The 27,321-nt window shown below is 58.6% G+C and overlaps 2 protein-coding genes across 3 annotated transcripts; one reads left to right on the forward strand and one right to left on the reverse strand.

The window, feature by feature from the left end:
* The first annotated feature begins 3,103 nt into the window (after positions 1–3,103).
* Positions 3,104–11,735, forward strand: PHKG2 (phosphorylase kinase catalytic subunit gamma 2). 2 transcript variants are annotated; one of them, XM_075849230.1, is made up of 9 exons: positions 3,104–3,317; positions 8,782–8,957; positions 9,689–9,743; positions 9,823–9,888; positions 10,130–10,293; positions 10,421–10,511; positions 10,659–10,812; positions 10,897–11,022; positions 11,125–11,735. In XM_075849230.1, the coding sequence occupies exons 1-9, from the start codon at positions 3,223–3,225 to the stop codon at positions 11,380–11,382; spliced, it is 1,185 nt and encodes a 394-aa protein (XP_075705345.1). In that variant the 5' UTR covers positions 3,104–3,222; the 3' UTR covers positions 11,383–11,735. The 2 variants fall into 2 exon arrangements, with proteins under 2 accessions (XP_075705345.1, XP_075705346.1); XM_075849231.1 differs by having other exon boundaries at positions 3,225–3,313.
* A 2,139-nt stretch (positions 11,736–13,874) lies between these two features.
* Positions 13,875–26,837, reverse strand: LOC142729187 (cilia- and flagella-associated protein 119-like). Its single transcript, XM_075849226.1, has 9 exons — positions 26,635–26,837; positions 18,502–18,533; positions 17,757–17,822; positions 17,517–17,686; positions 14,873–14,943; positions 14,679–14,795; positions 14,366–14,435; positions 14,223–14,286; positions 13,875–14,153 (listed from the first exon to the last, which is right to left on the reverse strand). The coding sequence occupies exons 1-9, from the start codon at positions 26,683–26,685 to the stop codon at positions 14,087–14,089; spliced, it is 708 nt and encodes a 235-aa protein (XP_075705341.1). The 5' UTR covers positions 26,686–26,837; the 3' UTR covers positions 13,875–14,086.
* Positions 26,838–27,321: the final 484 nt, after the last annotated feature.

Genomic DNA, 27,321 nt, shown 5'->3' on the forward strand with positions numbered 1-27,321 from the left:
GCCCCCTGCTGTACATTACCTGTTATCTCCTCTATATATATATATAACACTGTGATTAGAGAGCGCCCCCTGCTGTACATTACCTGCTATCTCCTCTATATATATATAACACTGTGATTAGAGAGCGCCCCCTGCTGTATATGACCTGTTATCTCCTCTATATATATAACACTGTGATTAGAGAGCGCCCCCTGCTGTACATTACCTGTTATCTCCTCTATATATATATATAACACTGTGATTAGAGAGCGCCCCCTGCTGTACATTACCTGCTATCTCCTCTATATATATATAACACTGTGATTAGAGAGCGCCCCCTGCTGTACATTACCTGCTATCTCCTCTATATATATAAGACTGTGATTAGAGAGCGCCCCCTGCTGTACATTACCTGCTATCTCCTCTATATATATAACACTGTGATTAGAGAGCGCCCCCTGCTGTACATTACCTGCTATCTCCTCTATATATATAACACTGTGAGTAGAGAGCGCCCCCTGCTGTACATTACCTGTTATCTCCTCTATATATATATAACACTGTGATTAGAGAGCGCCCCCTGCTGTACATTACTTGCTATCTCCTCTATATATATATAACACTGTGATTAGAGAGCGCCTCCTGCCGTACATTACCTGCTATCTCCTCTATATATATAACACTGTGATTAGAGAGCGCCCCCTGCTGTACATTACCTGCTATCTCCTCTATATATATAACACTGTGATTAGAGAGCGCCCCCTGCTGTACATTACCTGCTATCTCCTCTATATATATAAAACTGTGATTAGAGAGCGCCCCCTGCTGTACATTACCTGCTATCTCCTCTATATATATAACACTGTGATTAGAGAGCGCCCCCTGCTGTACATTACCTGTTATCTCCTCTATATATATATAACACTGTGATTAGAGTGCGCCCCCTGCTGTACATTACCTGCTATCTCCTCTATATATATAAAACTGTGATTAGAGAGCGCCCCCTGCTGTACATTACCTGCTATCTCCTCTATATATATAACACTGTGAGTAGAGAGCGCCCCCTGCTGTACATTACCTGCTATCTCCTCTATATATATAACACTGTGATTAGAGAGCGCCCCCTGCTGTACATTACCTGCTATCTCCTCTATATATATAAAACTGTGATTAGAGAGCGCCCCCTGCTGTACATTACCTGCTATCTCCTCTCTATATATATAACACTGTGATTAGAGTGCGTCCCCTGCTGTACATTACCTGCTATCTCCTCTCTATATATATAACACTGTGATTAGAGAGCGCCCCCTGCTGTACATTACCTGCTATCTCCTCTATATATATAACACTGTGATTAGAGAGCGCCCCCTGCTGTACATTACCTGTTATCTCCTCTATATATATATAACACTGTGATTAGAGTGCGCCCCCTGCTGTACATTACCTGCTATCTCCTCTATATATATAAAACTGTGATTAGAGAGCGCCCCCTGCTGTACATTACCTGCTATCTCCACTATATATATATAACACTGTGATTAGAGAGCGCCCCCTGCTGTACATTACCTGCTATCTCCTCTATATATATATAACACTGTGATTAGAGAGCGCCCCCTGCTGTACATTACCTGCTATCTCCTCTCTATATATAAAACTGTGATTAGAGAGCGCCCCCTGCTGTACATTACCTGCTATCTCCACTATATATATATAACACTGTGATTAGAGTGCGCCCCCTGCTGTACATTACCTGCTATCTCCTCTATATATATAACACTGTGATTAGAGAGCGCCCCCTGCTGTACATTACCTGCTATCTCCTCTATATATATAACACTGTGAGTAGAGAGCGCCCCCTGCTGTACATTACCTGCTATCTCCTCTATATATATAAAACTGTGATTAGAGAGCGCCCCCTGCTGTACATTACCTGCTATCTCCTCTATATATATAAAACTGTGATTAGAGAGCGCCCCCTGCTGTACATTACCTGCTATCTCCTCTATATATATATATAACACTGTGATTAAAGAGCGCCCCCTGCTGTACATTACCTGTTATCTCCTCTATATATATATAACACTGTGATTAGAGAGCGCCCCCTGCTGTACATTACCTGTTATCTCCTCTATATATATAACACTGTGATTAGAGAGCGCCCCCTGCTGTACATTACCTGCTATCCCCTCTATATATATAACACTGTGATTAGAGAGCGCCCCCTGCTGTACATTACCTGTTATCTCCTCTATATATAGAACACTGTGATTAGAGAGCGCCCCCTGCTGTACATTACCTGTTATCTCCTCTATATATATAACACTGTGATTAGAGAGCGCCCCCTGCTGTACATTACCTGCTATCCCCTCTATATATATAACACTGTGATTAGAGAGCGCCCCCTGCTGTACATTACCTGTTATCTCCTCTATATATAGAACACTGTGATTAGAGAGCGCCCCCTGCTGTACATTACCTGTTATCTCCTCTATATATATAACACTGTGATTAGAGAGCGCCCCCTGCTGTACATTACCTGCTATCTCCTCTATATATATATATAACACTGTGATTAGAGAGCGCCCCCTGCTGTACATTACCTGCTATCTCCTCTATATATATATATAACACTGTGATTAGAGAGCGCCCCCTGCTGTACATTACCTGTTATCTCCTCTATATATATAACACTGTGATTAGAGAGCGCCCCCTGCTGTACATTACCTGTTATCTCCTCTATATATATAACACTGTGATTAGAGAGCGCCCCCTGCTGTACATTACCTGTTATCTCCTCTATATATATATATAACACTGTGATTAGAGAGCGCCCCCTGCTGTACATTACCTGTTATCTCCTCTATATATAGAACACTGTGATTAGAGAGCGCCCCCTGCTGTACATTACCTGTTATCTCCTCTATATATAACACTGTGATTAGAGAGCGCCCCCTGCTGTACATTACCTGTTATCTCCTCTATATATAACACTGTGATTAGAGAGCGCCCCCTGCTGTACATTACTTGCTGTATAGATATTTCCTTGAGTCGTTTCCGGTCACATGACTTAATGGCAGCGCAGTTATTCGCTGAGTCGTTGCCTGGTAACACAGCCTTGTAGTCGCTGAGGGGCGGGGTTATTGGACACCTGACTTCCGGTAGTTTCTGCTGTTAGTATGGCGCACGGATGACTGTGGGACGCTCCCGGTTGCGCAGTGGATTTCGGTTTCGTTCCGCTGCACCATGACCCGTGATGCAGAGACACGTGATGAGTTACCGGACTGGGCCGGGGCCAAAGAGTTCTACCAGAAATATGACCCCAAAGAGATCATCGGCAGGTAGCGGGCGGGGCCTGTGTGCAGGGGCGGGGCCACACATTGACACCTCCACCGCGCACACATGACGGATCACACCGGGCAGAAATGGCACATGGGGAGGGGTGTCCGCTGCTGAGGATGATTGAGGGGAGGGGGTAGGCCTGGAAGGGTTGTCATAGGACATTAAAAGGAGGGTTTGTAGGTGCGGAGACAGTTGTCAGGCAATTTGTGGGGGTGAGGAGGACATATTGGAGGTGCACACTTCCTGTATTGTCTGTATAGAGGAGGACATATTGGAGACGCACACTTCCTGTATTGTCTGTATAGAGGAGGACATATTGGAGACGCACACTTCCTGTATTGTCTGTATAGGGGAGGACATATTGGAGGTGCACACTTCCTGTATTGTCTGTATAGGGGAGGACATATTGGAGGTGCACACTTCCTGTATGGTCTGTATAGAGGACATATTGGAGGCGCACACTTCCTGTATTGTCTGTATAGGGGAGGACATATTGGAGGTGCACACTTCCTGTATGGTCTGTATAGAGGACATATTGGAGGCGCACACTTCCTGTATGGTCTGTATAGAGGACATATTGGAGACGCACACTTCCTGTATTGTCTGTATAGGGGAGGACATATTGGTGGCTCACACTTCCTGTATTGTCTGTATAGAGGACATATTGGAGACGCACACTTCCTGTATTGTCTGTATAGGGGAGGACATATTGGAGACGCACACTTCCTGTATTGTCTGTATAGGGGAGGACATATTGGAGGTGCACACTTCCTGTATGGTCTGTATAGAGTAGGACATATTGGAGACGCACACTTCCTGTATTGTCTGTATAGAGGAGGACATATTGGAGACGCACACTTCCTGTATTGTCTGTATAAAGGAGGACATATTGGAGGCGCACACTTCCTGTATTGTCTGTATAGGGGAGGACATATTGGAGGTGCACACTTCCTGTATTGTCTGTATAGGGGAGGACATATTGGAGACGCACACTTCCTGTATTGTCTGTATAGAGGACATATTGGAGGCACACACTTCCTGTATTGTCTGTATAGGGGTGGACATATTGGAGACGAACACTTCCTGTACTGTCTGTATAGGGGAGGACATATTGGAGACGCACACTTCCTGTATTGTCTGTATAGGGGAGGACATATTGGAGACGCACACTTCCTGTATTGTCTGTATAGGGGAGGACATATTGGAGGCGCACACTTCCTGTATTGTCTGTATAGGGGAGGACAAATCGGAGGCGCACACTTCCTGTATTGTCTGTATAGGGGAGGACATATCGGAGGCGCACACTTCCTGGATTGTCTGTATAGGGGAGGACATATTGGAGGTGCACACTTCCTGTATTGTCTGTATAGGGGAGGACATATCGGAGGCTCACACTTCCTGTATTGTCTGTATAGGGGTGGACATATTGGAGGCGCACACTTCCTGTATTGTCTGTATAGGGGAGGACATATCGGAGGCGCACACTTCCTGTATTGTCTGTATAGAGGAGGACATATTGGAGGTGCACACTTCCTGTATTGTCTGTATAGGGGAGGACATATTGGAGACGCACACTTCCTGTATTGTCTGTATAGAGGAGGACATATTGGAGGCGCACACTTCCTGTATTGTCTGTATAGAGGAGGACATATTGGAGACGCACACTTCCTGTATTGTCTGTATAGGGGAGGACATATTGGAGGTGCACACTTCCTGTATTGTCTGTATAGGGGAGGACATATTGGAGGTGCACACTTCCTGTATTGTCTGTATAGGGGAGGACATAATGGAGGCGCACACTTCCTGTATTGTCTGTATAGGGGAGGACATATTGGAGACGCACACTTCCTGTATTGTCTGTATAGGGGAGGACATATTGGAGGCGCACACTTCCTGTATTGTCTGTATAGGGGAGGACAAATCGGAGGCGCACACTTCCTGTATTGTCTGTATAGGGGAGGACATATCGGAGGCGCACACTTCCTGTATTGTCTGTATTGGGGAGGACATATCGGAGGCTCACACTTCCTGTATTGTCTGTATAGGGGTGGACATATTGGAGGCGCACACTTCCTGTATTGTCTGTATAGAGGAGGACATATTGGAGGTGCACACTTCCTGTATTGTCTGTATAGGTGAGGACATATTGGAGGTGCACACTTCCTGTATTGTCTGTATAGGGGAGGACATATTGGAGGTGCACACTTCCTGTATTGTCTGTATAGGGTAGGACATATTGGAGGTGCACACTTCCTGTATTGTCTGTATAGGGGAGGACATATTGGAGACGCTTCCTGTATTGTCTGTATAGGGGAGGACATATTGTAGGCGCACACTTCCTGTATTGTCTGTATAGGGTAGGACATATTGGAGACACGCTTCCTGTATTGTCTGTATAGAGGAGGACATATTGGAGGAGCACACTTCCTGTATTGTCTGTATAGAGGAGGACATATTGGAGGCGCACACTTCCTGTATTGTCTGTATAGAGGAGGACATATTGGAGGCGCACACTTCCTGTATTGTCTGTATAGAGGAGGACATATTGGAGGCGCACACTTCCTGTATTGTCTGTATAGAGGACATATTGGGGACCCACACTTCCTGTATTGTCTGTATAGAGGAGGACATATTGGAGACGCACACTTCCTGTATTGTCTGTATAGAGGAGGACATATTGGAGACACACACTTCCTGTATTGTCTGTATAGGGGAGGACATATTGGAGGCGCACACTTCCTGTATTGTCTGTATAGAGGACATATTGGAGGCGCACACTTCCTGTATTGTCTGTATAGGGGAGGACATATTGGAGACGTACTTTTCCTGTATTGTCTGTATAGAGGAGGACATATTGGAGGTGCACACTTCCTGTATTGTCTGTATAGGGGAGGACATATTGGAGGCACACACTTCCTGTATTGTCTGTATAGGGGAGGACATATTGGAGGTTCACACTTCCTGTATGGTCTGTATAGGGGACATATTGGAGGCGCACACTTCCTGTATTGTCTGTATAGGGGACATATTGGAGGCGCACACTTCCTGTATTGTCTGTATAGAGGACATATTGGAGGCGCACACTTCCTGTATTGTCTGTATAGGGGAGGACATATTGGAGACGCACTTTTCCTGTATTGTCTGTATAGAGGAGGACATATTGGAGGTGCACACTTCCTGTATTGTCTGTATAGGGGAGGACATATTGGAGGTTCACACTTCCTGTATGGTCTGTATAGGGGACATATTGGAGACGCACAATTCCTGTATAGTCTGTATAGGGGAGGACATATTGGAGGTGCACACTTCCTGTATTGTCTGTATAGGGGAGGACATATTGGAGACGCACACTTCCTGTATTGTCTGTATAGGGGAGGATATATTGGAGGCGCACACTTCCTGTATTGTCTGTATAGAGGAGGACATATTGGAGGAGCACACTTCCTGTATTGTCTGTATAGAGGAGGACATATTGGAGGCGCACACTTCCTGTATTGTCTGTATAGGGGAGGACATATTGGAGACACTTCCTGTATTGTCTGCATAGAGGAGGACATATTGGAGGCGCACACTTCCTGTATTGTCTGTATAGAAGAGGACATATTGGAGGCGCACACTTCCTGTATTGTCTGTATAGAGGAGGACATATTGGAGGCGCACACTTCCTTTATTGTCTGTATAGGGGAGGACATATTGGAGACACTTCCTGTATTGTCTGCATAGGGGTGGACATATTGGAGGCGCACACTTCCTGTATTGTCTGTATAGGGGACATATTGGAGGCGCACACTTCCTGTATTGTCTGTATAGGGGACATATTGGAGGCGCACACTTCCTGTATTGTCTGTATAGAGGAGGACATATTGGAGGCGCACACTTCCTGTATTGTCTGTATAGGGGAGGACATATTGGAGACACTTCCTGTATTGTCTGCATAGGGGTGGACATATTGGAGGCGCACACTTCCTGTATTGTCTGTATAGAGGAGGACATATTGGAGGCGCACACTTCCTTTATTGTCTGTATAGGGGAGGACATATTGGAGACACTTCCTGTATTGTCTGCATAGGGGTGGACATATTGGAGGCGCACACTTCCTGTATTGTCTGTATAGGGGACATATTGGAGGCGCACACTTCCTGTATTGTCTGTATAGAGGACATATTGGGGACGCACACTTCCTGTATTGTCTGTATAGGGGAGGACATATTGGAGGCACACACTTCCTGTATTGTCTGTATAGGGGAGGACATATTGGAGGTTCACACTTCCTGTATTGTTTGTATAGAGGAGGACATATTGGAGACGCACACTTCCTGTATTGTCTGTATAGAGGACATATTGGAGGCTCACACTTCCTGTATTGTCTGTATAGGGGAGGACATATTGGAGACACTTCCTGTATTGTCTGTATAGGGGAGGACATATTGGAGGCACACACTTCCTGTATTGTCTGTATAGGGGAGGACATATTGGAGACACACACTTCCTGTATTGTCTGTATAGGGGAGTACATATTGGAGACACGCTTCCTGTATTGTCTGTATAGGGGAGGACATATTGGAGGCGCACACTTCCTGTATTGTCTGTATAGGGGAGGACATATTGGAGACGCACACTTCCTGTATTGTCTGTATAGGGGAGGACATATTGGAGGTTCACACTTCCTGTATTGTTTGTATAGAGGAGGACATATTGGAGGCTCACACTTCCTGTATTGTCTGTATAGGGGAGGACATATTGGAGGCACACACTTCCTGTATTTTCTGTATAGAGGAGGACATATTGGAGACGCACACTTCCTGTATTGTCTGTATGGGGGAGGACATATTGGGGTGTGCGCTGCCCGGCTCTCCATACAGAGGGTGGGGAGGTGCGCTGTCCGGCTCTCCATACAGAGGGTGGGCAGGTGCGCTGTCCGGCTCTTGATAGAGGGTAGGGAGGTGCGCTGTCCGGCTCTTGATAGAGGGTAGGGAGGTGCGCTGTCCGGCTCTCCATACAGAGGGTGGGCAGGTGCGCTGTCCGGCTCTTCACAGAGGGTGGGGAGGTGCGCTGTCCGGCTCTTCACAGAGGGTGAGGAGGTGCGCTGTCCGGCTCTTCCTAGAGGGTGGGGAGGTGCGCTGTCCGGCTCTCCATACAGAGGGTGCGATCTCAGCAGCTGTTCGGAAGGTCTTCCATTGTCACTTATTCCAGAAGATGTCTCTACTTCTGTACGACTCAATAGTGATCTCTCTGCATCATACGGATCCCAGGTCACAAGAGGCCACACAGCGCCTGTCATTGTCCATCTCGCACCCTATTCGGGCCCCAGACGCCACTATGTGTCAAATCTTAGGAGCAGTGGCGGAAATAAAACTACAGAAAGGAGCGGATTCATCATAAAGCCCGGAGATAATTGTGTTAGAAGACAATAAAATGAAATGTGCAGAAAGAAACCTAAACAATCTTCTCTGCTGGTCTCAGGGGAGTGTCGAGCACGGTGCGACGCTGCATCCACCGGGAGACCGGGCGACAGTATGCCGTGAAGATCATTGAGGTAACGCCAGAAAGAATGAGTCCAGAACAGCTGCAAGAAGTCCGTCTGTCAACTGCCAAAGAAATGGAGATCTTATACCAAGTGTCCCAACATCCCTTCATCAGTACGTGCGGTCACCCTCCCGCCATTACATGTTCCCCGACCAAGTACCCTACAATAGTGTATACTCCTCCATCCGTATCCTCCTACAATAGTGTCTTCTCCTGTATACTCCTCCTCACCTCGTCTCCTGTATACTCCTCCTCACCTCTTCTCCTGTATACTCCTCCTCTCCTGTATACTCCTCACCTCTTGTCCTGTATACTCCTCACCCCTCTCCTGTATACTCATCCTCTCCTGTATACTCCTCACCTCTTGTCCTGTATACTCCTCCTCACCCCTCTCCTGTATACTCCTCCTCACCTCTTCTCCTGTATACTCCTCTTCTCTTGTATACTCCTCCTCACCCCTTGTCCTGTATACTCCTCCTCACCCCTTCTCCTGTATACTCCTCCTCACCTCTTCTCCTGTATACTCCTCCTCACCCCTTCTCCTGTATACTCCTCCTCACCTCTTCTCCTGTATACTCCTCCTCACCCCTTCTCCTGTATACTCCTCCTCACCCCTTCTCCTGTATACTCCTCCTCACCTCTTCTCCTGTATACTCCTCCTCACCTCTTCTCCTGTATACTCCTCCTCACCCCTTCTCCTGTATACTCCTCCTCACCCCTTCTCCTGTATACTCCTCCTCTCCTGTATACTCCTCCCGGTGACTCTTGATCTCTATGTAATGTCGTCACGCTTTGTTACCCTCCGGTGTTTCCGTCTACATGATCTTCTCTTTTTCCCTTGTAGTAACACTGATTGATTCTTACGAATCGTCCACATTCATATTCCTGGTTTTCGACTTGTGAGTATAATATGGAAATGTCCTTTTCCTGAGAGTGATATTGGAGATGGTTGTGACTGGGATGATGTTTTCTGCTTAGGATGAAGAGGGGAGAGCTGTTTGACTACCTGACAGAGAAGGTCACCTTAAGTGAGAAGGAAACCAGGTGGGTTGATGTAGATTTGTGTGGTTTGGGGCGAGGGTGCGGTCCCTGAAGTCCCTCGTCTGGTTGATAAGGACCTGGCGGTGCCGCCGTTGTGTTGGGGACTGACTGCTCGTCCTTCCCTTGTTAGATGTGTCCAGCTCTTCTCTTGTCTTCTCATCTCTGTCGGCTTCCACTTCCAGGTGTCTCTTTTTACCGTCACCCGTTTGTACTGGGGAGATGTAACGCCATTATTGTATTCCAGGTGTATCATGCGTTCTCTGCTGGAGGCGGTTTTATATCTACATTCAAATAACATTGTCCACCGTGATCTGAAACCAGAGAATATTCTGATGGATGACTGCCTGAACATCAAGCTTTCCGACTTTGGTTTTAGTTGCGTCCTGAAACCTCAGGAGAGGCTGCGAGGTGACATTGACCGGAGCGCGGCCGGAGCTGCGCCCACTAGCGCTTCCCTCCTTCCATGACTTTGTGGCTTGTGCTGTTGCTCTGACACGTTCTGATCTCTTCTTTCTTCTTTCCATGTGGCGGTCAGAGCTCTGTGGGACACCAGGGTATTTAGCTCCAGAAATCCTGAAGTGTTCGATGGATGAAACTCACCCTGGATATGGAAAGGAGGTGGATCTGTGAGTATGAGACGTGCTCGGCTGCTTCGTGGTGAAATGTACATGTGCTGGACCCTCCATATGTTGGGTTGAGCCCCTATGGTCGGGGGCTGTGCTTGCAGCAGGCACGGTCTCTAGCTGTCGGCTCCTTCGTTCCCCTTTTTGTAGGTGGGCGTGCGGGGTGATCATGTTTACACTACTGGCTGGCTCGCCTCCATTCTGGCATCGTAGACAGATGTTAATGCTCCGCATGATCATGGACGGACGATACCAATTCAGTTCTCCTGAGTGGGATGACCGATCTGCAACAGCCAGAGATCTGGTAAAATCACGAGTGTCTCCGAGTAGTTAGATGGACAGGCCCACAATATACATCTGAGCTTCTGTCCTTGCATCTTCTCCTTAGATCTCCCATCTTCTCCAAGTGTTTCCAGATAAGCGTCTTACAGCGGACCAGGCTCTCCAGCACCCGTTTTTCCAAAGTCACCAGCGAGATAGCGGCTCCACCGTCACTCCATATCACCGCTTCCGGGTCAGTCTGCTCTCCAACCTTCAGTCACCGGTCTGAGGGAAGTGCCCGGCGTCTTTTCTAGGAGTTCTATGTAGGTCACGTCTTGCTCTTTTCTTCTTCCAGATTGCAGCCTGGGCCGCTTTGGCTTGTGTCCGTATCCTGGTGAGATGGAGGCGAGCGCGGCCCGTTACCCGAGAACTGCTCATAAGTGACCCATACGGGGTGAAGGGCATCCGGAGACTTATTGATGCCTGTGCTTTCCGTATATATGGCCACTGGGTGAAAAAGGGAGAAAGACAGAATCGTGCAGCTTTATTTCAGAACCAGCCGAAAGCCCTTCTATTGACAATGGGGGACGATGAGGACCACGATGGCGACTGATAACCTGCTGATAGTGACTGAGTCCGGCCATTATGTGCGTGGTAGAGGACACTGCCGGTAATAACCTACAGATCTCTCACAGGCTGTAGGTGGAAGCTGCCGCCTAAACTACGAGACCCTCATCATGTAATAATGCTGGCGAGTTATTCCCGCTGGTTCTGGAGGGAGACCATATCATGGTGTAGACTTCATGTCTGGGGACCCCCACGTATGGTTAGTATGCTGCCCCCCCTCAGTTCAATATAGGGGGTAGTATACACCGCCTTTCCCATGGACTTCTCCGTTTTATTGTTTAATAATATTAGTTTTCAGTGAATTTCATTTTGAATAAAAGATTCCATTTCAATGTGAAAGCCGCCTCCTCCACATGCTCCTCCGCCGCCGCGTGCTCCGCCGCCTCCTCCACGTGCTCCGCCGCCGCCTCCTCCGCGTGCCCCGCCGCCGCCTCCTCCGCGTGCCCCGCCGCCTCCTCCACGTGCCCCGCCGCCGCCTCCTCCACGTGCCCCGCCGCCGACTCTTCCACGTGCCCCGCCGCCGACTCTTCCACGTGCCCCGCCGCCGACTCTTCCACGTGCCCCGCCGCCGACTCTTCCACGTGCCCCGCCGCCTCCTCCACGTGCTCCGCAGTCATTTCAGTTCTGAATCACAGTATAAAGCCTCATGCACCCGGCCGTGCCCGTAATCACCAAAGTAATGGAGCACTAAAACACAGAAGATAGGCCGTGTTCTATCTATTGCGGTACAGTTCTACGGCACGGACACCTATCGGTAGTGATACATAAAGGTGCCCGCGGCCAATAGAACTGAATGGTTCCGTAATTACAGACCTCACTACGGTCCGCAAATAAGGAGATTTTTTTATGGTCGTGTGCATGGGGCCTAATTGAAGGGAAAGCTTTTCACAGCCGCCCTCCAGTTAACAGGCAGCACCGGCAGCAGTCACTGGTCAGTGAGCAGAAGTCTCCGCCATGTTTCACATTCGACTAGTCACATGGGTGAACGGCTGATTTAAGGTCCAGCCACTGATTCTGAATTGGATTTCTGTCTGTACAGATAAGTAATAAGCCGCCCGCACTACACGGACCTCGGTGTGTCCCTGGTTTATAGGAAGGCACGCTTTTCTTCTCAGACTCGGCATGAGTTGGTATTAAGCCTCGTTCACACTTGCGCAGGTGATCTGGGTCAGAGATACGCCGGTGTGAACGAGGCCTTCAGTGTTAGGTGCTGGGGAGAGCGGCGGGACATGAACCAGTAGAGACTCTGTCTTTTGGGGGAGCAGTCACGCACGCCACATTCTGTTGGTCATTTCTCCGGCTGAATCTGTTCCCTTCATCTGAACGTGGCGGTTTCTGACGCAGGTGCCACAAGTTTCATTCAGATAAATGGAACCGATTTCCCGTTGCAGAAATGTCTACACCAAAAGTTGCGGCGTGACTGCAGCCTAAGAGCACGTTCACATGTAGCAGAAACACTGCAGAATTCCCCACCGGGAAGTGGATGAGATTGTAACAGCTCTCCGGGGCACCAAGTGCTCGCTCTTCTGTTTTACACGTTGGAACATGCTCCGGACCAAGCCCTGCTCTGGAAAGCGTTACACACTATTAGGCGTCATGCAGGCGGCCGTTTCCAGGTTGCGGCCCACAAACGGGCATCCTAGTGGCTTCCACGCATCAGAGCCACGAACTAGCCAGACCGCAAACAAGAACAAGACGTGTTCTAACATTCTGAGGAACAAACCAGATGTGCGCACGCCTAGAAACGAATGCTTCACGACCCGCAGCCGCCACTTCCGTGGTTATACAAGGTCAGAGTTCATGCAGCATCATAAGGGTGTGTTCATACGAAGTGTTTTCAGACCTAATTCGGGCGTTTTACGCCTGAATAACCGGCTCCATTACGTCTGCAAACATCTGCTCACTGCCAGCAATGGGTTTTACGATGTTCTGTTCCCACGAGGTGTTATTTTTACTCGTCGCTGTCAAAATACGGCGCGTAAAAAGACGCCCGCGAAAAAGAAGTGCAGGACGCTTCTATACATTATATGCAGGTCACGTTGGACGTTTTTCGAGCCGTTTTTCATTGACAAACAGCTCCAAAAACGGCCATAAAATACGCCATGAAAAACACGAGTAGTTACAAAAACGTCTGACAATCAGGAGCAGTTTTCGCCGTATTGTCAGACGTTTTGGGTCACTGCGTGTGAACAGAGCCTTAGACATAAAGGGCAGGCAGCGATCTAAAGAGCCAGGAAATCCTCCGGGACCCTTCACAAATGGACGGGATCCAAAGACCCTTATTTCTCCGGGACGGTGCGGCAGTGCTGAGCGGGTTTGGATGATCAGAGGTGATCGGCCATCTGACAGTTTTAGACGGTTCAAGTAGCGGCCGGACTGTAGGATAAATGGTGCGAATGAACAGCATCATGGGAAGGCCCTCAACCCCCCCCCGTCCCCCCCCGAGCACAAAATCTATTCATTTCTATCACTCAGTAGTGATTGGCCCAGACCAGTGATGACCGGCTCTTTATTGCTGTACGGACACCTATGGATTATGTCCAGGGGGCTGCAGACACGTCTCCGTTCCTTGCTTGGCACTGGCCGGGCAGATTAGACCTCATCCCAGGCTGTGCTTCTCGGTGCAGGGGCCACACGAGCGCGGCTACAGCTCGGACACAGGAATCTAAACTGGAGACCGCGGGACGTCATTACCAGATCCTCCGCCCTCCCGGCCCGTCTGGATCTTCAGGTCTCCTCTCAGCCGCTTGTATCTCCCTGAGGGAGGGGAAGAAATTACCAACGAACGGCCCAGACGTGTTTCTAGGAGCAGAGTTGTGGTCTTACCCTGCGCTGTACGGGCTGCGCTCTGCCCCCGGCGCCGCGGTATCTTCCGTCTCCTGAGCTCCAGCTGAAAGGCACAACAGTTCTCCGTTAACATGGTGTGGATAATGTGCTGACCCAGCGCTCCCTGCCCCCGACGTCCGCACCTTCATCACTTGTCTTTGCATCGTTCATCTCGGAGATCACATCGGAGACTATTGAGAGGTCTAAATTAACCTGCCAGGGAAAAAAATGGAATCAGATGGGGGAGGGGTGTGAAAACCGTGCAGAGGAAAAGAGAAGTCGTTTCCCTTAACAACCAATCAGATTGCCGCTTTCAGTTTACAAATAGTCTCAAATATGCCAGCTGGAACCGGATTGGTTGGAATCGGCAGCCACTCCCCTTTTCCTTTGCAGCAGAAGTTGTGCGTAGAGGAGGAGACGCTGCCGCCAGGACCGGGCCGCGCTCCACCTTCTTACCTGAGGAGTAAACGCCCATTTATACAGTTTGAAATGGCAGAAGTACGTCTTCACAAAATAGTCCAATATGTGCAACAGTTGCTGCGGGGAGAACACCCCAATGCTGAACGGCGGCCGCTGCAAGAGAGAGAAAGGATCAGGACTTACACGTGTGTGCCCGGCACCGCGGAGACTCCGGCGTCATCATAACTTACCTGGACAGCGTGACAAAGGAGCAAATCCCGGAAGAGCTGGTGACACTCGGATACATTTCCCAGGGGTGAACCTAGACAGAGGAAAGGTAATCAGGAGGGAACACCCCAACACGTTCATACCCTAAGACTAGACCGGTCCCCGACACCAAACCTCTGTCCACCTCATCCAAAAAAAGTGCTGGCGGACATTGGTTGGGTTAACGCCCTCCCCTCGTTTCTCTCCCCACCTCGTTATCCTCCAGGATCGACCACATTTTCATCTCCATACTGTCACCTCCTTTCTTGCATTTGACCGTTTTTTTTTGTTTTTTAACCCTCTCAAACCGGCATCCTTCTGGCCTGGGGACGTTGATGGGCAGGGAGCAGCAGGCGATCACGTGATCAGGGTCATCCACGCGGCAATGACCGGGCACTCACCGCTCTGCTGCTTTCCTTCGGTACCTTGGCCTGGCTTTACCCGCTTCCTGTCCTCTACATGGGGGTCCTGCGCACTTCCAGGGATGGATCTTGGTGCTTTATAGTTTCCCTGAAGTCCTAGTCCACCATGGTGGTTTTTCCTCCCTCTTCAATGTCAGCAGAGGAACATATCAGGGGTGTCTGGCCTCCCCCTCGAGCCTCTTCTGATGCACCAAACCAGGTATTAACCCTAGGGCTCCCGTACATTTCCCACCAAGTCTCCCTCCCTAGTCCGGCGCCCCTTGTTTACCATCCGCTTAGCCTCGGGGCTCTCGGTCAATCACTCCATGAACATCAGACTCCCTGATTAGATGGTGAGTTCCATCATAATGAGCTCCCCCCCCCCCCCCCCCCGAGTGTCTGGGCCTACACTTGTCTCCACCAGATCTTGGCCATTTTTATCCGGTGCTGCCCATTCACACACCGGGATTGGCACCGACCCATCCCCCGAGTTATTCTGGCCACTTATATCACCATAAACATTGGGGTGGCTTAGGGATCCAAAAACAACATCAAGACTCCGGACTCCCTTCAGTAGCCCTGTATCACTTTACCTCGGACCCTCCCATCTGGCTTTAAAAGCCCCCGAGGTCTCCCACGTTGCCTTGCATGGATCCTATAGATCCCGTCCTCCTCCCTCTGTATATGGGACAGTGTTGAATAGTCTGGTGGGTTTATCTCATGTCGTCTTCCCTCTGCAGGTTTGATCTGGGTCTAGTCTCACCTTCACCTCCTATCACTGGGCTCTGCCGGTTTTCATGCAGGGTTACATGGTGCCACCTCCATCCCTGGGTGCCCCTCCCTGGTGTCCTCCCGCATAGCTGCGTGTCCTGCCTAAGGGTGCAATGCTTCTGTATCAGGACCTACCAGACGATGAGACGGCCCGCTAGGCAAGAGGATAAATGTGTACCCCACAACATACACCCCCCCATTTACTACCTATTTTAGGCCACCAAACATCTGATTGCCAAAGTCTGGAACAACCATCTTTAGTTCTTGTTAGATGCAGCATTTCCGGGTATACGTGAAGTGCTCCTGCGATAAGTGAGGACGTCCATCTCTCCTCCTCCGCCGGCTCGTGTCCAGCTCTCCTCCTCCGCCGGCTCGTGTCCAGCTCTCCCCCTCCTCCTCCGCCGGCTCGTGTCCAGCTCCCCCCCTCCTCCTCCGTCGGCTCGTGTCCATCTCTCCCCCTCCTCCGGCTCGTGTCCAGCTCTCCCCCTCCTCCTCCGCCGGCTCGTGTCCAGCTCTCCCCCTCCGCCGGCTCGTGTCCAGCTCTCCCCCTCCTCCTCCGCCGGCTCGTGTCCAGCTCTCCCCCTCCGCCGGCTCGTGTCCAGCTCTCCCCCTCCTCCTCCTCGTGTCCAGCTCTCCCCCTCCTCCTCCGCTGGCTCGTGTCCAGCTCTCCTCCTCCGCCAGCTCGTGTCCAGCTCTCCTCCTCCTCCTCCGCCAGCTCGTGTCCAGCTCTCCTCCGCCGGCTCGTGTCCAGCTCTCCTCCTCCTCCGCCGGCTCGTGTCCAGCTCTCCCCCTCCTCCTCCACCGGCTCGTGTCCAGCTCTCCCCCTCCTCCTCCGCCGGCTCGTGTCCAGCTCTCCTCCTCCTCCTCCTCCTCCTCCGCCGGCTCGTGTCCAGCTCTCCTCCTCCTCCTCCTCCGCCGGCTCGTGTCCAGCTCTCCTCCGCCGGCTCGTGTCCAGCTCTCCTCCGCCGGCTCGTGTCCAGCTCTCCTCCTCCTCCTCCGCCGCCGGCTCGTTCTTCTACTTCCACGTCCTCTCTGTCTATTTTCTCTCTTAACCCTTCACTGTCCTTGCTGTTCAGATCCCCGACTCTCCTGTGGTCCTTCTTTGCGGATTCCATCGGTCGGCTTGGCCTTTTCTCACACCAGTCTTAGAGCCGCAGGTATGTGGACGCACCTTCAACATTTTACTTTAGATTCCTTATAAAAATTATAGTTGAGAAAATAAAAATCCAGCAGAATGAGTTGGTGACGTGCAGCCGGGACCCCCCCCCCCACCATTATCAGCCATGACGGTCTCCAGTAATCCTCATGATCTGCATCATTCTGCGGGCACAAGGGTCCCCTCACCAGCCTGATACCCCCAGTGCCCCTTATATCATCCCAGTCCCAAACTACACCAACAATGGGGCCTGAGCGCAGATCACAGGGAGGAGGAGCGGAGGCCACGGCAGGATCTCACCTACACAAGCCGCGTGCGTCTCCTTCACGATGGAGAGAACACAAGACATCTGCTCCACGTCATATCCACAGTCCCGGCAGAATCGCACCGTGTAATAATAAAGATCCAGTAGGGCCCCGGCACGAGGGCCACACAGGCCGCTCTCCAGATCCAGCAGTTCAGACAGAGTTCTGGGTAGAGATGACACATTAATAAGTTGGGGGAGGGGGGTTAGAAGGAGCGGAGGTCAAGCCACTCTACCTGCGTAGATCTTCCGCGCTCTGCGCACGCTCCAGCCTCTCCAGGTCACGCACGGTCACATCTTTCCTGTAAGCAACAGAACAAGACGGAAAGCGTTTGGGTGCTGTGATTACTTGTTGTCTGCACCGGCAATTACACAGCTCTGCAGGAGAAGAGGCACAGAACACAGGCAGCTTCCAGAAAAGAGGGAGGCGGGCGCCGGGGAGCCCAGGACAGAGGCCGAGGCGGGCGCCGGGGAGCCCGGGACAGAGGCCGAGGCAGGCGCCGGGGAGCCCGGGACAGAGGCCGAGGCAGGCGCCGAGGAGCCCGGGACAGAGGCCGAGGCGGGCGCCGGGGAGCCCGGGACAGAAGCGGGCGCCGAGGAGCCTGGGACAGAAGCGGGAGCCCGGGACAGAAGCGGAGGCGGGCGCCGGGGAGCCCAGGACAGAAGCGGAGGCGGGCGCCGGGGAGCCCGGGACAGAAGCGGAGGCGGGCGCCGGGGAGCCCGGGACAGAAGCGGAGGCGGGCGCCGGGGAGCCCGGGACAGAAGCGGAGGCGGGCGCCGGGGAGCCCGGGACAGAAGCGGAGGCGGGCGCCGGGGAGCCCGGGACAGAAGCGGAGGCGGGCGCCGGGGAGCCCGGGACAGAAGCGGAGGCGGGCGCCGGGGAGCCCGGGACAGAAGCGGGCGGCGGGTGGAGGGGAATCGGGGGACGGGAGCTCAGCAGCGGAGGCCGGCATGGCTGGGGGTAGAGCCGGGTTTACTTACCATAGGCAGACTCGTGATTTCGATATCTTTACCTGAAAGGAAAAACAGTAAAATTAAGAATCCGGTTTCCAGGGATTTTACAGATGAACATTTGATTGACTCGTTCCCTTCTGATTCTGCATCAGAGAAACATTCAGGCGGTGACAGGACCCGGGGGGGGGGGGTACAGGCGGTGACAGGACCCGGGGGGGGGGGGGGGTACAGGCGGTGACAGGACCCGGGGGGGGGCGGGGTACAGGCGGTGACAGGACCCGGGGGGGGGGCGGGGTACAGGCGGTGACAGGACCCGGGGGGGGGGCGGGGTACAGGCGGTGACAGGACCCGGGGGGGGGGCGGGGTACAGGCGGTGACAGGACGGGGGGGGGCGGGGTATAGGCGGTGACAGGACGGGGGGGGGCGGGGTACAGGCGGTGACAGGACGGGGGGGGGCGGGGTACAGGCGGTGACAGGACGGGGGGGGTACAGGCGGCGACAGGACCCGGGGGGGGTACAGGCGGCGACAGGACGGGGGGGGTACAGGCGGCGACAGGACCCGGGGGGGTTACAGGCGGTGACAGGACCCGGGGGGGGTACAGGCGGTGACAGGACCCGGGGGGGTACAGGCGGTGACAGGACCCGGGGGGGGTACAGGCGGTGACAGGACCCGGGGGGGGTACAGGCGGTGACAGGACCCGGGGGGGGTTACAGGCGGTGACAGGACCCGGGGGGGGTACAGGCGGTGACAGGACCCGGGGGGGGGCGGGGTACAGGCGGTGACAGGACCCGGGGGGGGGGTGGGGTACAGGCGGTGACAGGACCCGGGGGGGGGGCGGGGTACAGGCGGTGACAGGACCCGGGGGGGGGGGCGGGGTACAGGCGGTGACAGGACCCGGGGGGGGGGCGGGGTACAGGCGGTGACAGGACCCGGGGGGGGCGGGGTACAGGCGGTGACAGGACCCGGGGGGGGCGGGGTACAGGCGGTGACAGGACCCGGGGGGGGCGGGGTACAGGCGGTGACAGGACCCGGGGGGGCGGGGTACAGGCGGTGACAGGACCCGGGGGGGGCGGGGTACAGGCGGTGACAGGACCCGGGGGGGGCGGGGTACAGGCGGTGACAGGACCCGGGGGGGGCGGGGTACAGGCGGTGACAGGACCCGGGGGGGGGGGGTACAGGCGGTGACAGGACCCGGGGGGGGGGGGGGGGTACAGGCGGGTGACAGGACCCGGGGGGGGGGTACAGGCGGTAACAGGACCCGGGGGGCGGGGTACAGGCGGTGACAGGACGGGGGGGGGCGGGGTACAGGCGGTGACAGGACGGGGGGGGTACAGGCGGCGACAGGACCCGGGGGGGGTACAGGCGGCGACAGGACGGGGGGGGTACAGGCGGCGACAGGACCCGGGGGGGTTACAGGCGGTGACAGGACCCGGGGGGGGTACAGGCGGTGACAGGACCCGGGGGGGGTACAGGCGGTGACAGGACCCGGGGGGGGTACAGGCGGTGACAGGACCCGGGGGGGGTACAGGCGGTGACAGGACCCGGGGGGGGTTACAGGCGGTGACAGGACCCGGGGGGGGTACAGGCGGTGACAGGACCCGGGGGGGGCGGGGTACAGGCGGTGACAGGACCCGGGGGGGGGGTGGGGTACAGGCGGTGACAGGACCCGGGGGGGGGGGCGGGGTACAGGCGGTGACAGGACCCGGGGGGGGGGGCGGGGTACAGGCGGTGACAGGACCCGGGGGGGGGGCGGGGTACAGGCGGTGACAGGACCCGGGGGGGGCGGGGTACAGGCGGTGACAGGACCCGGGGGGGGCGGGGTACAGGCGGTGACAGGACCCGGGGGGGCGGGGTACAGGCGGTGACAGGACCCGGGGGGGGCGGGGTACAGGCGGTGACAGGACCCGGGGGGGGCGGGGTACAGGCGGTGACAGGACCCGGGGGGGCGGGGTACAGGCGGTGACAGGACCCGGGGGGGGCGGGGTACAGGCGGTGACAGGACCCGGGGGGGGGGGGGTACAGGCGGTGACAGGACCCGGGGGGGGGGGGGGGTACAGGCGGTAACAGGACCCGGGGGGGGGGGTACAGGCGGTAACAGGACCCGGGGGGGGGGTACAGGCGGTGACAGGACCCGGGGGGGGTACAGGCGGTGACAGGACCCGGGGGGGGTACAGGCGGTGACAGGACCCGGGGGGGGTACAGGCGGTGACAGGACCCGGGGGGGGTACAGGCGGTGACAGGACCCGGGGGGGGGGGGTACAGGCGGTGACAGGACCCGGGGGGGGGTACAGGCGGTGACAGGACCGGGGGGGGGGGGTACAGGCGGTGACAGGACCCGGGGGGGGGTACAGGCGGTGACAGGACCGGGGGGGGTACAGGCGGTGACAGGACCCGGGCGGGGTACAGGCGGTGACAGGACCCGGGGGGGCGGGGTACAGGCGGTGACAGGACCCGGGGGGGCGGGGTACAGGCGGTGACAGGACCCGGGGGGGGCAGGGTACAGGCGGTGACAGGACCCGGGGGGGGCGGGGTACAGGCGGTGACAGGACCCGGGGGGGGCGGGGTACAGGCGGTGACAGGACCGGGGGGGGCGGGGTACAGGCGGTGACAGGACCCGGGGGGCGGGGTACAGGCGGTGACAGGACCCGGGGGGCGGGGTACAGGCGGTGACAGGACCCGGGGGGGGGGCGGGGTACAGGCGGTGACAGGACCCGGGGGGGGGGCGGGGTACAGGCGGTGACAGGACCCGGGGGGGTACAGGCGCTAACAGGACCCGGGGGGGCGGGGTACAGGCGGTGACAGGACCCGGGGGGGCGGGGTACAGGCGGTGACAGGACCCGGGGGGGCGGGGTACAGGCGGTGACAGGACCCGGGGCGCCGGGGTACAGGCGGTGACAGGACCCGGGGGGGCGGGGTACAGGCGGTGACAGGACCCGGGGGGGCGGGGTACAGGCGGTGACAGGACCCGGGGGGGGCGGGGTACAGGCGGTGACAGGACCCGGGGGGGCGGGGTACAGGCGGTGACAGGACCGGGGGGGGCGGGGTACAGGCGGTGACAGGACCCGGGGGGGGCGGGGTACAGGCGGTGACAGGACCCGGGGGGCGGGGTACAGGCGGTGACAGGACCCGGGGGGGGCGGGGTACAGGCGGTGACAGGACCCGGGGGGGCGGGGTACAGGCGGTGACAGGACCCGGGGGGGTACAGGCGCTAACAGGACCCGGGGGGGCGGGGTACAGGCGGTGACAGGACCCGGGGGGGCGGGGTACAGGCGGTGACAGGACCCGGGGGGGCGGGGTACAGGCGGTGACAGGACCCGGGGGGGGCGGGGTACAGGCGGTGACAGGACCCGGGGGGCGGGGTACAGGCGGTGACAGGACCCGGGGGGGGCGGGGTACAGGCGGTGACAGGACCCGGGGGGCGGGGTACAGGCGGTGACAGGACCCGGGGGGGTACAGGCGGTGACAGGACCCGGGGGGGCGGGGTACAGGCGGTGACAGGACCCGGGGGGCGGGGTACAGGCGGTGACAGGACCCGGGGGGCGGGGTACAGGCGGTGACAGGACCCGGGGGGCGGGGTACAGGCGGTGACAGGACCCGGGGGGCGGGGTACAGGCGGTGACAGGACCCGGGGGGCGGGGTACAGGCGGGTGACAGGACCCGGGGGGCGGGGTACAGGCGGTGACAGGACCCGGGGGGGCGGGGTACAGGCGGTGACAGGACCCGGGGGGGCGGGGTACAGGCGGTGACAGGACCCGGGGGGGCGGGGTACAGGCGGTGACAGGACCCGGGGGGGGCGGGGTACAGGCGGTGACAGGACCCGGGGGGGGCGGGGTACAGGCGGTGACAGGACCCGGGGGGGGCGGGGTACAGGCGGTGACAGGACCCGGGGGGGGCGGGGTACAGGCGGTGACAGGACCCGGGGGGGGCGGGGTACAGGCGGTGACAGGACCCGGGGGGGGCGGGGTACAGGCGGTGACAGGACCCGGGGGGGGGGGGGTACAGGCGGTGACAGGACCCGGGGGGGGGGGGGGGGTACAGGCGGTGACAGGACCCGGGGGGGGGGTACAGGCGGTAACAGGACCCGGGGGGCGGGGTACAGGCGGTGACAGGACGGGGGGGGGCGGGGTACAGGCGGTGACAGGACGGGGGGGGTACAGGCGGCGACAGGACCCGGGGGGGGTACAGGCGGCGACAGGACGGGGGGGGTACAGGCGGCGACAGGACCCGGGGGGGTTACAGGCGGTGACAGGACCCGGGGGGGGTACAGGCGGTGACAGGACCCGGGGGGGGTACAGGCGGTGACAGGACCCGGGGGGGTACAGGCGGTGACAGGACCCGGGGGGGGTACAGGCGGTGACAGGACCCGGGGGGGGTTACAGGCGGTGACAGGACCCGGGGGGGGTACAGGCGGTGACAGGACCCGGGGGGGGGCGGGGTACAGGCGGTGACAGGACCGGGGGGGGGGTGGGGTACAGGCGGTGACAGGACCCGGGGGGGGGGCGGGGTACAGGCGGTGACAGGACCCGGGGGGGGGGGCGGGGTACAGGCGGTGACAGGACCCGGGGGGGGGGCGGGGTACAGGCGGTGACAGGACCCGGGGGGGGCGGGGTACAGGCGGTGACAGGACCCGGGGGGGCGGGGTACAGGCGGTGACAGGACCCGGGGGGGGCGGGGTACAGGCGGTGACAGGACCCGGGGGGGGCGGGGTACAGGCGGTGACAGGACCGGGGGGGGCGGGGTACAGGCGGTGACAGGACCCGGGGGGGGCGGGGTACAGGCGGTGACAGGACCCGGGGGGGGCGGGGTACAGGCGGTGACAGGACCCGGGGGGGGGGGGGGGGTACAGGCGGTGACAGGACCCGGGGGGGGGGGGGGTACAGGCGGTAACAGGACCCGGGGGGGGGGGTACAGGCGGTAACAGGACCCGGGGGGGGGGTACAGGCGGTGACAGGACCCGGGGGGGTACAGGCGGTGACAGGACCCGGGGGGGGTACAGGCGGTGACAGGACCCGGGGGGGGTACAGGCGGTGACAGGACCCGGGGGGGGTACAGGCGGTGACAGGACCCGGGGGGGGGGGTACAGGCGGTGACAGGACCCGGGGGGGGGTACAGGCGGTGACAGGACCGGGGGGGGGGGTACAGGCGGTGACAGGACCCGGGGGGGGGTACAGGCGGTGACAGGACCGGGGGGGGTACAGGCGGTGACAGGACCCGGGCGGGGTACAGGCGGTGACAGGACCCGGGGGGGCGGGGTACAGGCGGTGACAGGACCCGGGGGGGCGGGGTACAGGCGGTGACAGGACCCGGGGGGGCAGGGTACAGGCGGTGACAGGACCCGGGGGGGGCGGGGTACAGGCGGTGACAGGACCCGGGGGGGGGCGGGGTACAGGCGGTGACAGGACCGGGGGGGGCGGGGTACAGGCGGTGACAGGACCCGGGGGGCGGGGTACAGGCGGTGACAGGACCCGGGGGGCGGGGTACAGGCGGTGACAGGACCCGGGGGGGGGGCGGGGTACAGGCGGGTGACAGGACCCGGGGGGGGGGCGGGGTACAGGCGGTGACAGGACCCGGGGGGGTACAGGCGCTAACAGGACCCGGGGGGGCGGGGTACAGGCGGTGACAGGACCCGGGGGGGCGGGGTACAGGCGGTGACAGGACCCGGGGGGGCGGGGTACAGGCGGTGACAGGACCCGGGGCGCCGGGGTACAGGCGGTGACAGGACCCGGGGGGGCGGGGTACAGGCGGTGACAGGACCCGGGGGGCGGGGTACAGGCGGTGACAGGACCCGGGGGGGGCGGGGTACAGGCGGTGACAGGACCCGGGGGGGCGGGGGTACAGGCGGTGACAGGACCGGGGGGGGCGGGGTACAGGCGGTGACAGGACCCGGGGGGGGCGGGGTACAGGCGGTGACAGGACCCGGGGGGCGGGGTACAGGCGGTGACAGGACCCGGGGGGGGCGGGGTACAGGCGGTGACAGGACCCGGGGGGGCGGGGTACAGGCGGTGACAGGACCCGGGGGGTACAGGCGCTAACAGGACCCGGGGGGGCGGGGTACAGGCGGTGACAGGACCCGGGGGGGCGGGGTACAGGCGGTGACAGGACCCGGGGGGGCGGGGTACAGGCGGTGACAGGACCCGGGGGGGGCGGGGTACAGGCGGTGACAGGACCCGGGGGCGGGGTACAGGCGGTGACAGACCCGGGGGGGGCGGGGTACAGGCGGTGACAGGACCCGGGGGGCGGGGTACAGGCGGTGACAGGACCCGGGGGGGTACAGGCGGTGACAGGACCCGGGGGGGCGGGGTACAGGCGGTGACAGGACCCGGGGGGCGGGGTACAGGCGGTGACAGGACCCGGGGGGCGGGGTACAGGCGGTGACAGGACCCGGGGGGCGGGGTACAGGCGGTGACAGGACCCGGGGGGCGGGGTACAGGCGGTGACAGGACCCGGGGGGCGGGGTACAGGCGGTGACAGGACCCGGGGGGCGGGGTACAGGCGGTGACAGGACCCGGGGGGGCGGGGTACAGGCGGTGACAGGACCCGGGGGGGCGGGGTACAGGCGGTGACAGGACCCGGGGGGGCGGGGTACAGGCGGTGACAGGACCGGGGGGGGCGGGGTACAGGCGGTGACAGGACCGGGGGGGGCGGGGTACAGGCGGTGACAGGACCCGGGGGGGGCGGGGTACAGGCGGTGACAGGACCCGGGGGGCGGGGTACAGGCGGTGACAGGACCCGGGGGGGGGTGGGGTACAGGCGGTGACAGGACCCGGGGGGGGCGGGGTACAGGCGGTGACAGGACCCGGGGGGGTACAGGCGCTGACAGGACCCGGGGGGGCGGGGTACAGGCGGTGACAGGACCCGGGGGGGCGGGGTACAGGCGGTGACAGGACCCGGGGGGGCGGGGTACAGGCGGTGACAGGACCCGGGGGGGCGGGGTACAGGCGGAGACAGGACCCGGGGGGGCGGGGTACAGGCGGTGACAGGACCCGGGGGGGTACAGGCGCTGACAGGACCCGGGGGGGCGGGGTACAGGCGGTGACAGGACCCGGGGGGGGCGGGGTACAGGCGGTGACAGGACCCGGGGGGGGGTACAGGCGGTGACAGGACCCGGGGGGGGGGTACAGGCGGTGACAGGACCAGGGGGGGGTACAGGCGGTGACAGGACCAGGGGGGAGTACAGACGGTGACAGGACCCCGGGGGGGGGGGGTACAGGCGGTAACAGGACCAGGGGGGGGTACAGGCGGTGACAGGACCAGGGGGGGGCGGGGTACAGGCGGTGACAGGACCCGGGGGGCGGGGTACAGGCGGTGACAGGACCCGGGGGGGGGTGGGGTACAGGCGGTGACAGGACCCGGGGGGGGCGGGGTACAGGCGGTGACAGGACCCGGGGGGGTACAGGCGCTGACAGGACCCGGGGGGGCGGGGTACAGGCGGTGACAGGACCCGGGGGGGCGGGGTACAGGCGGTGACAGGACCCGGGGGGGCGGGGTACAGGCGGTGACAGGACCCGGGGGGGCGGGGTACAGGCGGAGACAGGACCCGGGGGGGCGGGGTACAGGCGGTGACAGGACCCGGGGGGGTACAGGCGCTGACAGGACCCGGGGGGGCGGGGTACAGGCGGTGACAGGACCCGGGGGGGGCGGGGTACAGGCGGTGACAGGACCCGGGGGGGGGTACAGGCGGTGACAGGACCCGGGGGGGGGGTACAGGCGGTGACAGGACCAGGGGGGGGTACAGGCGGTGACAGGACCAGGGGGGAGTACAGACGGTGACAGGACCCCGGGGGGGGGGGGTACAGGCGGTAACAGGACCAGGGGGGGGTACAGGCGGTGACAGGACCAGGGGGGGGTACAGGCGGTGACAGGACCAGGGGGGGTACAGGCGGTGACAGGACCAGGGGGGAGTACAGACGGTGACAGGACCCCGGGGGGGGGGGGGTACAGGCGGTGACAGGACCCGGGGGGGGCGTACAGGCGGTGACAGGACCCGGGGGGGGGGGTACAGGCGGTGACAGGACCCGGGGGGGGGCGTACAGGCGGTGACAGGACCCGGGGGGGGGGGTACAGGCGGTGACAGGACCCGGGGGGGGGCGGGGTACAGGCGGTGACAGGACCCGGGGGGGGGGGGGGTCAGGTGGTGATAGTAACACAGTCAGACTTACCCGGCACAGGCCGCCATCCCCGGGACTCGCGTTTCCAGTCTCCGCAATCATCACGGCGTCTGGTCCCCGGACAATGTTTATATAGACGCTGTCATATAGTTACCATGGGAAACGGCGGCTGGGCGGGCTCAATAACTACCAGCCACTAGTAGCCAAGCTTCTTACAGCTGACATTCACAGCAGCCAATGGCCGTAAGCGTAAAGACTCGACAGTAGGAAGTGACGTAGTTGCGTTGGCTGCAAGAGCGCATGCGCGGAGTTCTGGGTTTAATTTCCGGTTATCCTGAGAGAAGATGGCGGAGACTGTAAGAGCGATCATCGCATTATTATTGTCAGTTACGTTCATGTCGTGATCTGTTCTCATGTCTTCTCCTCACGTATCCGCTCCGCCTGTCCCATAGACAATGTCCGGTGCTGAGGAGCAGGATGAGGTGTAATAATAATATAATGTCCGGTGCTGAGGAGCAGGATGAGGTGTAATAATAATATAATGTCCGGTGCTGAGGAGCAGGATGAGGTGTAATAATAATATAATGTCCTGTGCTGAGGAGGAGGATGAGGTGTAATAATAATATAATGTCCGGTGCTGAGGAGGAGGATGAGGTGTAATAATAATATAATGTCCTGTGCTGAGGAGGAGGATGAGGTGTAATAATAATATAATGTCCTGTGCTGAGGAGGAGGATG

Source organism: Rhinoderma darwinii, unplaced genomic scaffold (assembly GCF_050947455.1).
Source record: "Rhinoderma darwinii isolate aRhiDar2 unplaced genomic scaffold, aRhiDar2.hap1 Scaffold_709, whole genome shotgun sequence".
Taxonomy (NCBI): domain Eukaryota; kingdom Metazoa; phylum Chordata; class Amphibia; order Anura; family Rhinodermatidae; genus Rhinoderma; species Rhinoderma darwinii.